We start from the raw sequence: 12992 nt of genomic DNA on the forward strand, positions 1-12992 counted from the left end.
ACCCCTATTCTAGTAGTACAAAGATAAATGCAAAGTATTCCTTTAACTGGACGCACGGCCTGAACAGCCACTTTACACGCCGCCATGTGTACCTAATAAAGTGGCTGTTGAGTGTACAAACATTTTGTTGTTTTCCCAGCTCACTGGTCTGGGCCTTTCGCGAGGCTACAGGAAGGTCACAGCCACTCAAACAAGGTGAAAATCTGGGTCATGTTAATCACACCCGTGATATCCATGCCCGGCTCTAACCGTCGGATGTCTCCCACCCGCTACCTCTGCATTGATGCGTCTCTCAGCTGGGACTGGTCCTGTGACTGTGGGTTTGTTTGGGGGTGTAGTCTTACTGACGAGGCCTGGCCGGCAGCACCGGGCCGCCTGTCACCGCTCAGACACATTTATCCATCGGCCGTGCAGACTTTCAATTGAGCCCCAGAGCAAGGGCAAAAGCGGCAGACTCTCCAGAGTCAGAGCACTGTCTGCAGGCCCCTGAAACCCAAGAGGCCTCAGTGAAAGGACCACCCCCTCCCCCCGCTGGCGTTAGCTGTATGATACTGTGGCCTGCACAGGGACAATAACTTCCTCCTGTATTATTGATACCACAGGGAACAGTGATCACTCAGTGCAGCAGGGCTCGATTCACCACTGGAATATTCAATGAGAAACCAGATCCGCCCCATATGTTCCTCTCCTCTCTGCTGGAAACTGAGTCACGGCAGCGAGGAAATCAGCTGCTGAGACGCCGTGAACGCGGTTCAGATTGGAATATTTTGGTCCGGGTCCAACTTTTGTTTCGTCTCAGTCGTACATTAGTAATGGAGGATGAAGAATGACAAATGAGTTCAAAGAAACACGTTAAAATTTGAATTAATTAAGACTTTTTCTGATTTTCCTCCGAGTACCACCACTGGCGAAACACAGTTTGAGAACCTCTTACCTGTTCCATTATAAGATTATACTCAATTAATTAACTACAAATGAGCGAAATAAAGGTTTCTTAAATATTTATTATTTAATTCAATGACACTCTGGAATCCTATCAATTTTATTATTCGTACTTCACTTCATAACAAATGTTTTTTTGTTTAAAACAAAACAAAACACATTTCATATCCAAATTGACAGATTTTAGCTACATTATGACACATTTTGCATGTCTAGTTTTTGTCAACGAGGAAGAAGAACAGAACGAAAACCCAGATTTACAGGTTGAGCAGATGTGAACAAGTTTTTAGCACAGACAAGTTTGAGGTTAGAGGTTTGATGGCCCTGATCTGAAAATAGCACAGTAACCACTGCACTGTTGAACTGAGAACTTTCCTTCGAGCACTGATCCTTACTGGCTTTCCCTCTGGCGCCATCATGAGGTAGACTTGTGTCACTGTTAGCTTTTCAAATGTGATGGGGAACATGTAATATCGGCAGCATTTAAGTCCACAAAATCAAACTTTTATTGCAATTCATCCCTTCGGCCCTGTATTGTGGTGTTACACTGTAAAACCTTTCCCAGCAATAATCTGGTACATGTCTGAGATTAAAGTCAGAATTATGACTTTTTTTTCCCTAAGAATTCCGACTTTCTGACTTTAATCTCAGAACTCCAACCCTTTTCCTCAGTATTTGTCTGAGAACTCTAATTTTAATCTCAGAATTCTGTCTTTTTTTCTGAGAATGCTTCCTGTTTTATTTTATTTTTTTCCACTTTCTTTCAAAACATTTTTTTTTTTACATGTGGTTCTAATACTCTTCTGTCGTTTTCTCATGATAACAAGATAACACTGATAAAACGACTGCAATCTCACTATTTTAAGCAGCAGTTAAGTGTAAAGTATTTCTGATTCTGAGTTGGAATTTTTAAAATTGTTATTAATTATTAAGTTTCAGTCTAACTAGATTATTGTCTTAATATCAGAAAATAGTTGTCCGTATAAACATACAGCATTAAATATGTGAATAGGTGAACACAGTATTAAAAAAGTCCTCCACATGAGGGTCACAGGTCAAACACACAAAGACAAACAACCACTCACTCTCACATTCACACCTCACACGGTCAGGTTTAGTGTCTGGTAGAGTGTCCAGTTAACCTCCACATGTTTTTGGATTTTGGGAGAACGTGCAAACTCCACCACAGGGATTCAAAACCTTCTTGCTATGAGGCAACACTCTTCAGCCATTGCAACACCAATGTGGCCTACATCGAATGACTTTTGTGTGCAAAGAGGGAAAAACTTTACATACAAAGTCTCGTCATGAAGAGTTCCCGGTCACCAGCGTCTGATCAGAGTCACACTGAGATGGAGGAGTCGGAAATAAGTGTCTGAGCGCAGGAAAAACTGAAAAAGCAGACGTACACAGCAGAGAATAAACACACACACACACACACAACAACAATACATGAATACAAATATGCTGTATAACTGTATAACAGATATAAGGCCAGGACTCACCTTCAGAGGAGATCAGCTTTGTGAAAATATCTGCTTTCGTTATTTCTACAAACATGAGAGGAAACATATTTGATCATCAAGTACACAGACGTGGAAATTAACAGGAAACAATTTAACAGCGATAAATGATTCAACTGGCAAAAACAAGGACACGGTACCTGAAGTCGGGTCCAGGAGTTTCCTCAGTTCCTTTGATAAATTTTGCACTGGAAACAAAAAAGCATTATTTTTTTTTAATTATGGGAAAAGACATCAAGAGGTTAAAAAAAAAAAAATGACAAAAAACCAACGGAGGCTGAGAGTGGCCATGGACGCCTGCTACTATAGATTTTAATTCTTTTAACAAGTACAAGGTTTGTTTTCTCGTGATAACAGGATACATGATTTTTTTTAAATCTTGGGATAACTGACCTCGTTTTCTATGGAAAAACTTGTTTTTTACTCAGAATTATGACTTTCTGACTTTAATCTCAGAATTCTGATTTCTCAGAATCATGACGTTAATCTCAGAATTACGACTTTTTAATCTCAGAATTCCGAATATCTGACTTTAATCTCAGAATTCTGATTTCTCAGAATTATGACGTTAATCTCAGAATTCCGAATTTTTAATCTCAGAATTCCGAATTTCTGACTTTAATCTCAGAATTCCGATTTCTTAATCTCAGAATTCTGATTTCTTAATCTCAGAAATCTGATTTCTTAATCTCAGAATTCTAACTTTAATCTTAGAATTCTGACTTTCTGAGCCCTTACTGTCAGAAGAACAGTTTTGTACCGAGAAACAACACAAAAACATTCTTTGAGAGGCCAGTGAACAACAAAAATACTCACTTAGTGGGGAGTCCATTCTGTTGGTCTTTGCTGTAAGAAAAGATGATGCATAAGGACGCTGTGTGTCCTGCTGTGTGTCAGTCTGTCTCACTTCATTCCAGTGTACGGCATCAGCAGGTGTGTCGCCGTCTCCTGCCGCATCTGAAGTTTGCATGGCTAATTTGGCGTTCCGTAAAACGTCCTCGGGCGGCGGCACAGGCAGAGTGACGGGATCAGAGGTGGCAGAGTTTGTGCTCAGGAGTAGGATGTCTATTGGTCCACTGGTGCTTTTCATGTGGATCTGGTACCGCACTGGACCTCTCAGGCTCTGACAGAAATAATACGTAAGCAGCAGCAAAAAAAACAACACAGTCATCTGATCTGGATTAAATGCAGCGCGATGAGGACAGAAGGCTACAGCAGGTTCCAGTGAGGACGAACTTACAGCTTTGGGAATGGGGACGTCCAAATGGATGCCAGAAGGTGCTTTTACTGCCAAGAGTGTGTGGCCTGATGAGACAGAGACACCGCACAGTCAAGAGGCCATTACTCAACTTGGTTTTCAATGGTAGCGTGCTAGTGTGCTAGTTTTTGAGCTATGCTGCTGACAGTAAGACAAAAACATAACCTCTTTAGCTGAGGTAGTAATGATAGAGTGATGATATGTCACCTCTGAAGCAGTTGCAGATATCTTCGTGACTCACATATGTCAGAGTTGATCGGAGTTAAGGTTCAATTTGAAATATGACAGACAACCAAAAGCAGCGACAAGGATTTGGCGGTGGCTCCCAAAGTTTGGCTCAGGACCCACAGATGGGTTGCAGGAGAGTTTTTTTGGGGTCCCCCAAACAAGTTTTCCCAAACATTCGGTTAAGATTTGCATGTATGTTTTAAATAATTTTCAAAAATTAAAGTTTTAATTTATTTACCATCTATTCAAAATGATAATAATGTGTTACGGATATGGCTGTCAATGAGTTGCTACATTCGTGTCAAATTTGGTCTTGTCACAATTTATATTGGGATTTGGATCATGGTACATTGTACGTTCAAACTTTAACTTTATTCTGCCCTAAATTTAGTATTTGATTGCTCTTTTTTTACTGCTAATTTCTAGGATACTTTATTCTACTCTTTATTAACTTGATCTTTGTTTAACTGAGCACAAAAACGTTAATTTCTGGTAACAATGTTACAATAATGAATCAAATGAAATAAAAGCATTGTTATAAATTCAATGTATTATTATTATTCAAGACCCACATTGTTGAACTCTATTCTAGGCAATATTTTAAATTTCCCCTTGTTTCTCTATAAGGGAAAAGTGAACCATTTGCATTTCTAAAACCTTGTGCAGTGCTTGTGAAAATTATGAGTGGACAGAATTATATAACACTTGAAACCTCTTCTATAAAAGTATTAAAAAAAAAAAGGATATTTGCTGCAGTCGTCTCTCGTGGTCTTGATGCTCTGTTCGACCCACTGTCTCTGCTGGTCCAACATAAACTCACTCTGCTCCAAATCGTCCAGCTCACACTTTAACTCCAACACTCTGCGGTCAAACGTTTCCTGGCCTGGCTTTGCACCACTCATTCAGAAAAAAGGCAAATACAATATATGTTACTTTATACTGTCAAACATTATGCTGGTGAAAAAACAAAACAAAACAAATAGAACTTACATCCACTTGACTTTCCTCTTCGATATTTTCATGATTAAACCGACGCCCTCCAACACATTTGTGATGTCATAGATCCGCCTTTTCTGATCGGAAGCCAGGATTTTGGCAGCCTGAAACAACACAAAACACTTCATTAGCTTTTTTTAGTGTGGGAATATTTCCTTTCCTGTGCAATCTGTCGTTCACAGGGAAGCACTTATGGTTCGATACAGTTGGAGCTGGAGTTTCCGAGTTGAGGAGGCATTCTGACCTCAAAACTGTTCTATCAAGAGTTCCTATTGAGGAACTCTGGGACTGACCAATAAAATCAATAAACCTCAGATTCACCTATAAAACAAAGGTTGAGGAGAAAGATCTTATAATCTATCTGAATGTTCTCAGCTCACTCACGTCCTGGATGTCCACCACTCCACCCTCAGCTTCTTGTAGTAGCTTAACAAACCCAATGGCGATCAGCTGGAGGCTCTTCATAATCCTTGGTATTTTAGGGAGCGGGTCTTGTCCGGTGGCCTCGCTGTCCAGACAGTCTGGGCTTCTTTTGTTATTCATGCTGCTGACTGAGAGACACAAAGGTGATGTATGAGATGTAAACACAGCTGACGGCCTTCCATTCACACTGTATGTCAATTAATTTCGGAACTGGGAGTGAATTTAAGCTTTTGTGAAGAACTGAACCACCTGAGTTGACTGTGTGTCAAACTCAGGTGGTTCAGTTCTTCACAAAAGCTTAATTTACCCAATTAATTTGGCCTAAGAAACCTATACTAAAATGGCCGCCAGAGGGCCCTCCCTCACGCGCTGTACTCCGCCTTGTTTATACTCGCGCGCGGCCCCGCCCACACTGACTCTTTGCTCTTTGTTGTTTGAATCAGCTGCGTCGTGCCGCCACTTCACATACTACCGGAATTTAAAATAATTCTTTCGAAATAAAAGCTCACGTGCGTTTCTCATACGAACACGCCGGTAGTTTTTTTATGTGAATCTAAAATGTGAATGCGAAAACAGATTAAAGTGTATAGGAAAGGCACATTTATTGAGTTAAAGTATTTACTTTCGTCACTCCTTCGCTCTTACTGTTTTGTTGTGAAAGGGTTGTAGCGGAAACGGATACATATTGCGTTGCTCTTTATTAGTAGGCTTCAAGTTAGAATTAAGTGTATAACTAATTATTGACAAATAATTAGTTCTCTAAACAGTGGTGATAAGTACACACAAGCACGTTTTCTATGCGACTGCAACACGAAACAAAATACAAGGAGAAGTAGTTGTTTTTACCTGGTTGTTGTCACGAACAGCGGTGCACAGTTCACGCTGGATCCGCTAAGCTACGGCTAGCAGTTCCGTCAACGAGAAGTGACTGTGTGTGAATTAACGAAACAAATTCAAGCGTATAAATTTAAATATAAGCGGTTAAACTTCAACACAACGCCACACGTTAACGTACTACACTAACATTAGCGATACTACACCACCCGCTGAGCGTTTCTACTTCCGGTAGCCTCAAATACCTGACTTCAAAATAAAAGCCCGACCGTTGCCCTCAAATAAAAGTATTTTAAAAAAAATAGAATCAACGATTATCAGTATTATTATTTTTTATTTTGCTATTTAAACGTATGTCACGATACTTTACTTACTTTTGTAAAAGCTCAATAAAGTTTTGTGGTTGAAAAAAAATCAAAGTGGCTCGTATATAAGGAAGTGGTAGTGTTGGTCACGTGATCCGCATTCCGCAGCAGCAGCAGTCATATGACGCACCTGGACTGACTGCGTGTGGCGGTGCTGAGGGAAAGTGAGAGGGACAAACTTGGTCATTTCTCACGTCGTGTCTTCTTTATCGTCGTGTTTTTTTTCCTGTCACCAGTGGGTGAGAGTGGACGCAGGCTCCGGCTCCGTGATGTTCGCCTCTGGTCTGCTGGTGTGTGTGTTCGCTCTGCACGGCTGCTGGGCTCAGTACGACCCGGATGAGGTGATAAACCTGCCCGGTTTGGGGTTCAAGCCCAACTTTCGACAGTGGTCCGGACACCTGCAGGCTGGACCGGGCAAGTTCCTCCATTACTGGTAAGAGACCGGTGCTGGACTCGGTGTGTTAGTGGCGTCAATGGAGCTCCTTTTCGCAGTGTTGTAATGTAACAAAGGACAAGTACTTCGTTACTGTACTTAAGTACAGAATTCACGTATGTGTACTTTACTTTATTTCTATTTCTAGCAAGTTTTACTCCACTACATTTCCTCTTAAACGTCTTCGTTACTCGGTACCAGAGGTGGAAAGAGTACAGGAATATTTTACTCAAGTAAAAGTACTTGGCTAAAAATGTCAATTTAAAGTAAAAAAATAAAAAAATTAACTTGTTTAAAATGTACACACAAATCTCACATGAATTGTTTTTAATTAAAGGCAAACTTTTACAAATTAAAGTGCTGGCCAAATAAAAAAATGTTAACACATAATGTATTAGTCAGAATGGGTCAAAGGTCACACATGCTTCAGCTTCCTCACTCACCCAGGGACCTTAATTAGCGCCAATTCACCTGTCCTCGTTGTTCACCTGTCCTCGTTGTTCACCTGTACCCAGTATCCATGAATATAGTCAAGTGAAAACCCAGCAGCTTGATTTGCAGTCAGTTGTCCTTGTTGTCTGAGCAAGAGTTCAATATTTAAAAAAAAAAACAAACAAATGTATACACTTGTATCATGTTTTTAAACGTTGTTACCGTTCCTCTTCCTCTGTGCAGGTTTGTGACGTCGCAGAGGAACCCTCTCAAAGATCCCGTGGTGCTGTGGCTGAACGGAGGCCCGGGCTGCAGCTCGCTGGACGGATTCCTGTCAGAAAACGGACCGTTTCATGTGAGCGTCTGTTACTGCATATGAACACTAGATTGAACTGAATCTGAATATTCTTATTTTTCTTTAACCTCCTTTAAGGTGAATGACGATGGAGCCACACTGTACAACAATACATTCAGCTGGAACCAGATTGCCAACATATTGTACCTGGAATCACCTGCAGGAGTGGGATATTCCTACTCCGATGACAAGGACTACACAACAAGTGACGATCAGGTGAGGTTGTGTTCTGCGCAGTAGAGACGGCCGGATCCCGATCTTATGTGTTTAGTATCATATTAACCCTTTAACACTGAGCGTATCGCAGGCGCACTTTGCATTACCGTAATGACACGACGGTTTGTGCCACTGTAATGTGTTTTTGTCTCTCAGGTCGCCGATGATAATTACAAAGCCCTGCAGAGTTTCTTCACAAAGTTCCCAAATTTCACACAAAACGACTTCTTCATCTTTGGAGAAAGCTACGGTGGAATCTACGCGCCGACGCTCAGCCTGCGAGTCGCAACTGGACCTTTAAAGATCCACTTCAAGGTGAGTGTTCTGTGTCTAAACGTCAGTCGTCATCATCATCATCGCAGCATCTTCAGGAATTGACGCTTACCCTAACATTTACTAAGATTTAGGGCTGCAACTAAATTAATCAGCTAGTTTTGATCCATTAAAACAAGTTTTCGGATTTTTCAGCTTCTTAAATGTGTATATTCAACATTATAAATGATCTAATATTATTTCTGAACACAAACTTGTTTTTTTTAGGGTTTCGCAGTGGGAAATGGAATCAGCAGCTTCCGTCTCAACGACCAAAGTCTCATCTACTTTGGCTATTATCACGGCCTCTTTGGAGAAGAGTGAGTCTTTATTTTGACAATCATTATTCATTTATTAGCCAGTTGTTAGAAATGAATCACTAAAACTTAATTTCCCATCCAAAAATGTTATATATTTTGTTTTTGATGACCTGTTTCATACATTTAATGTCTAGTTTATACACTATACTGTATATAATGGCAGTGCATACATAAAATGTACTTTGTGCATCAATAACTAATAGAGTTTAGGGATTTTAATCAGTTTGTTCAGCTTCTTAAATGTGAATATTTTTAAAAAGAAATCATTAAAAGTGAATAATGTTGGTTCCTCTGTATATTCTGTGCAGCCTGTGGCATGACCTGACCACTGCGTGCTGTGACAAGGGGAACTGTGACTTCTATAACTCCAGCTCAGAGAGCTGCCAGACGATGGTACGTTCACACACGATTATTCTCCTCGGGTCAGATTGTGACTTCTTCCCTTGACCTTCAGGTGTCCGTGGCCTTTAACATCGTGTACGAGAGCGGACTGAACGAGTACGCTCTCTACCTGGACTGTGAGGGTCGAGGCCGATTCCACCGAGGCTACGAGAGAACCATGACTCATCTGTTTAAGAACTACAGGGAACGTGGACACGTCCACAAAATCCACAAAGTGAGCTTTTATCCTGTTTTTCTTTTCCCAAACACAGAAGTTGTCTTGTCTCTTTAACGATTTTTTGTTTTTGTTTTTTTTAAATTGAAGGTTTCAGACCGAGTGGCCGTGGGTGAAGTTCCTCCCTGCATCAACAGCACAGCACAGAAGAACTGGCTGAACCGAGGCGACGTGAGGAAAGCTCTGCACATCCCAGACACGCTGCCTCCATGGGACATCTGCAGGTATCCTAGTAGAAAAATACTGATTTACAATAATCAACCATCATCATGCTTCATCTTTAAATATACTCCTATTTTGTTATAGGTCACTGATAAAAAATTACATTTCTACGATCATTTAATTTCTGAATTGAATTCAGCGCTTATATAAATACAATGTTAAGCACTTGAATTTGACTAAAGTAATTCGTTACACAATTAAAACTCACAGTCATCTGGTGCAATATTAAATAATTCCTGTATCGTGAATGACAACAATCCAAAATGCATTTTTATGGCACAAATGTTTAGAAAACACTGTCAAAATACCACATTTAGCGTTGCCCAAAAGTGCTACAGCACAGGGTTAGCATTTCTCAAAAACACTTTAACATTGCCCAAAAGCGCTACAGCACAGGGTTAGCATTTCTCAAAAAACACTTTAGCGTTGCCCAAAAGCGCTACAGCACGGTTAGCATTTCTCAAAAACACTTTAGTGTTGCCCAAAAGTGCCACAGCACAGGGTTAGCATTTCTCAAAAACACATTAGCGTTGCCCAAAAGTGCTACAGCACAGGGTAGGCATTTCTCAAAAACACTTTAGCGTTGCCCAAAAGTGATACGGCACAGGGTTAGCATTTCTCAAAAACACTTTAGCGTTGCCCAAAAGTGCCACAGCACAGGGTTAGCATTTCTCAAAAACACTTAAGCGTTGCCCAAAAGCGCTACAGCACAGGGTTAGCGTTTCTCAAAAACACTTTAGCGTTGCCCAAAAGCGCTACAGCACAAGGTTAGCATTTCTCAAAAAACACTTTAGCAGTGCCCAAAAGCGCCACAGCACAGGGTTAGCATTTCTCAAAAACACTTTAGCGTTGCCCAAAGGTGCTAAAGCACAGGGTTAGCGTTTCTCAAAAACAATTTAGCGTTGCCCAAAAGCGCGACAGCACAGGGTTAGCATTTCTCAAAAAACATTTTAGCGTTGCCCAAAAGCGCTACGATAAACTTCTGATTTAAGCTCATTAAGTTTTGTAACGACCCTGTGGACAGAAAGTGACCAGTATGCTTCCAGTCTTGTAGTTCTGCACTTAGGTTTCAGGGTGAAGGAAAACCTCTGTGACGTGTTTGATCACCAGAGTGAATTTTTCATTGCAGCGACGACGTGGGAGGAAATTACACCACCCAGTACTTCTCCATGAAGGACTTTTATCTGAAGCTGCTCTCTATGGGCGTGAGGGCGCTCGTCTATAACGGAGACACTGACATGGCCTGCAACTTCCTGGGAAACCAGTGGTTTGTCGAAGACCTTGGCCTGAAGGTAGGAACTTTGAACTCGGTAAATAAGTAAAGACAGATGGGGGTAGAAAGCAGAGGGAAACTAGCAGGTAAATCCACGGTTTTTAAACCTGGGTGAACCTGCTAACGGAGCTTCTTCTGCCATTTTATACTCAAAACTAAACCAGATACACTTACTAACCTTTATCGCTAATGCTCTTAGACGACCGCGGAGTATCAGAGGTGGATTCATGACGACCAGGTCGCTGGTTTCTACCAACGGTTTGGAAACGTAACCTTCCTCACGATCAAGGTAACTTCCCGTGTGTGTTTTCAGTTCACATCTGTCCTGTTTTTAGGTCACGTGATGCCATTTAATGTGGAACCCCCACTGTTGTGTTTCAGGGTGCTGGTCACATGGTTCCTCAGTGGGCTCCAGGTCCAGCCTTCCACATGTTCCAGTCCTTCATAACAAATACGTCCTACTGAGCCACAGTGGACACGAATTCGTCTCCTGTCCGTCTGTAAACCTGCGGCCCTGTTTTCAGAGAGCAGGTTTAACCACCTCTGACTTGATGAATCCTGACCTGAGAGGGTGGTCTGAGAATGTTGACCTGTTAAACTGAGAGGAAGCCGTTGCTGTGACCGAGGCAGAGTTTAAGAAATCTGGTCCTGCGTCAGGAATCATCATCATCATCATCAAGACTTTTAATTTACTCTCTGAAAACAAGGCCCTTGATTGTTTGTTTTTATGTTTTTCTCAGGGAGGATCAGTGAAGAGGGAAAATGTCTGTAAATGCACTTCTTCTCATGATCAATGTTACTGCTGTTCAATCGCACTAGATATCTGAACATTTACATTTTAAAACGCTGTGAATTCTGTCAAAATAAATAAAAGTGACGATGCACCGATATTGTGTGATTATCTAGGGCAGTTACACATTTTTCCCCACTGTTATTTTGTGGCAGGAAAAACTAACCGTTTTAAAATACTAGGGATGAGTCGATACGACTGATGTCGGTAGGATACTTGGGTTTGTGATATCGGTATTGTTCTTTGACACAATATCAAGCCACTCCTACTTTTCAGCATTCACACAATCTTCAAATCAAATTCAGTCATACAAATTTATGAAGGAACATTTCATCTGGTTTTTGGTACGGCCAATGAAATTGGTGCTTCTTTGTGGGAAAACGGGTCCCCATGCTTAAGTTTACATCTGTCTCTTAATCACATTGACTCGGAGCGGTCACGTGACAGGCTTCAAACTCGGCAGGTGACTTGCTTACTAAGTGGTTTTGGACTGTCAATACAAGGGATATTGGTAGAAATGTGACAGTTTGGGATGGTAAAGCCGTGGGTCAGGCTTGTGTTTTTGCTTTACTTGGTTTGCGGGGTGTGGCCACATGATGTTGTACCAATACGACGACAACATCAGTGGAGGACATCCACCAGTCTTCTTTTTCTGCCTTGTATGAGAATATAAATTGTTGAAAATTAATTGTAAAATTAAGGAATCTCTGTTTATGCTGCATCAATGACATTTTATGTAAAAGCTACCTGTAAGCAATGCTAACTCATGCGATAAATACAAGGTGATTATGTCGAACAAACTCACAAAAAAAATTCAGTCTTGATTTAAAAACTGTAATTTCACTTGGCGTTTTTTATTATTATTAAATGCTATTTTTGAACACATGGATGGATTGTCAGAATTTGTTCACATGCCTTCACATATCATTTATTGTACGTCACTGGTTGGTCATCAAAAACCCAAACATGATTTCTGAGAAACGACGATTATATGGGATCAACAAAAATGGGGTGAATGGAAAATATTGACAAATCATCTTTTCCCACAAAGCTGATAACCATTTTAAAAGTTCTTGAATCTGGATTTGTGTCTAGATTGATGCAAACTGATCCATACGCCTTATACAAATCTGAAGTGAAGCTACTTCCTGCAGAAACAATTTACGAATGTAGTTATTCTTATAAATTGTAGGGATGGGCATTGCTAACAATGCTGCTTAAATATTCCATGGTATTATCCAGCGGCGCATGAGAGCTAGTAAAATAAAGCAGGGTTCACAGTGTGGGGAGCTAACGAGATGCATTCAAATACCCGAGTAAATGTCATCACTTTTGCAACTCCGCCAACATCCAGTGCGTCACCGTGCTACGTTCATGATATCTTGGAATTTTGGAAGCTTACTTCAGGTCATTACAGCCTCGGATCTACAATATATCGAGCTACCGAGATGCAT

The 12992-nt window shown here is 40.9% G+C and overlaps 2 protein-coding genes across 2 annotated transcripts; one reads left to right on the forward strand and one right to left on the reverse strand.

Annotated features, from left to right (window-relative positions):
* Nucleotides 1-984: 984 nt before the first annotated feature.
* LOC131459680 (transcription factor E2F4-like) lies at nucleotides 985-6424 on the reverse strand. The gene is made up of 10 exons (XM_058629722.1): nucleotides 6217-6424; nucleotides 5332-5498; nucleotides 4942-5051; nucleotides 4699-4848; nucleotides 3931-3974; nucleotides 3706-3770; nucleotides 3373-3588; nucleotides 2606-2653; nucleotides 2448-2492; nucleotides 985-2333 (listed from the first exon to the last, which is right to left on the reverse strand). Exons 2-8 carry the CDS (start codon nucleotides 5488-5490, stop codon nucleotides 2630-2632), a joined length of 768 nt encoding a protein of 255 aa, XP_058485705.1. The 5' UTR covers nucleotides 5491-5498; nucleotides 6217-6424; the 3' UTR covers nucleotides 985-2333; nucleotides 2448-2492; nucleotides 2606-2629.
* Nucleotides 6425-6663: 239 nt separating this feature from the next.
* On the forward strand, nucleotides 6664-12423 carry si:ch211-122f10.4 (cathepsin A-like). The gene is made up of 11 exons (XM_058629539.1): nucleotides 6664-7002; nucleotides 7678-7789; nucleotides 7868-8005; nucleotides 8162-8320; nucleotides 8546-8637; nucleotides 8946-9030; nucleotides 9092-9253; nucleotides 9344-9477; nucleotides 10605-10767; nucleotides 10948-11037; nucleotides 11130-12423. Exons 1-11 carry the CDS (start codon nucleotides 6839-6841, stop codon nucleotides 11211-11213), a joined length of 1383 nt encoding a protein of 460 aa, XP_058485522.1. The 5' UTR covers nucleotides 6664-6838; the 3' UTR covers nucleotides 11214-12423.
* The last annotated feature ends 569 nt before the right edge of the window (nucleotides 12424-12992 follow it).

This window comes from Solea solea, chromosome 5 (genome assembly GCF_958295425.1).
Source record: "Solea solea chromosome 5, fSolSol10.1, whole genome shotgun sequence".
NCBI lineage: Eukaryota > Metazoa > Chordata > Actinopteri > Pleuronectiformes > Soleidae > Solea > Solea solea.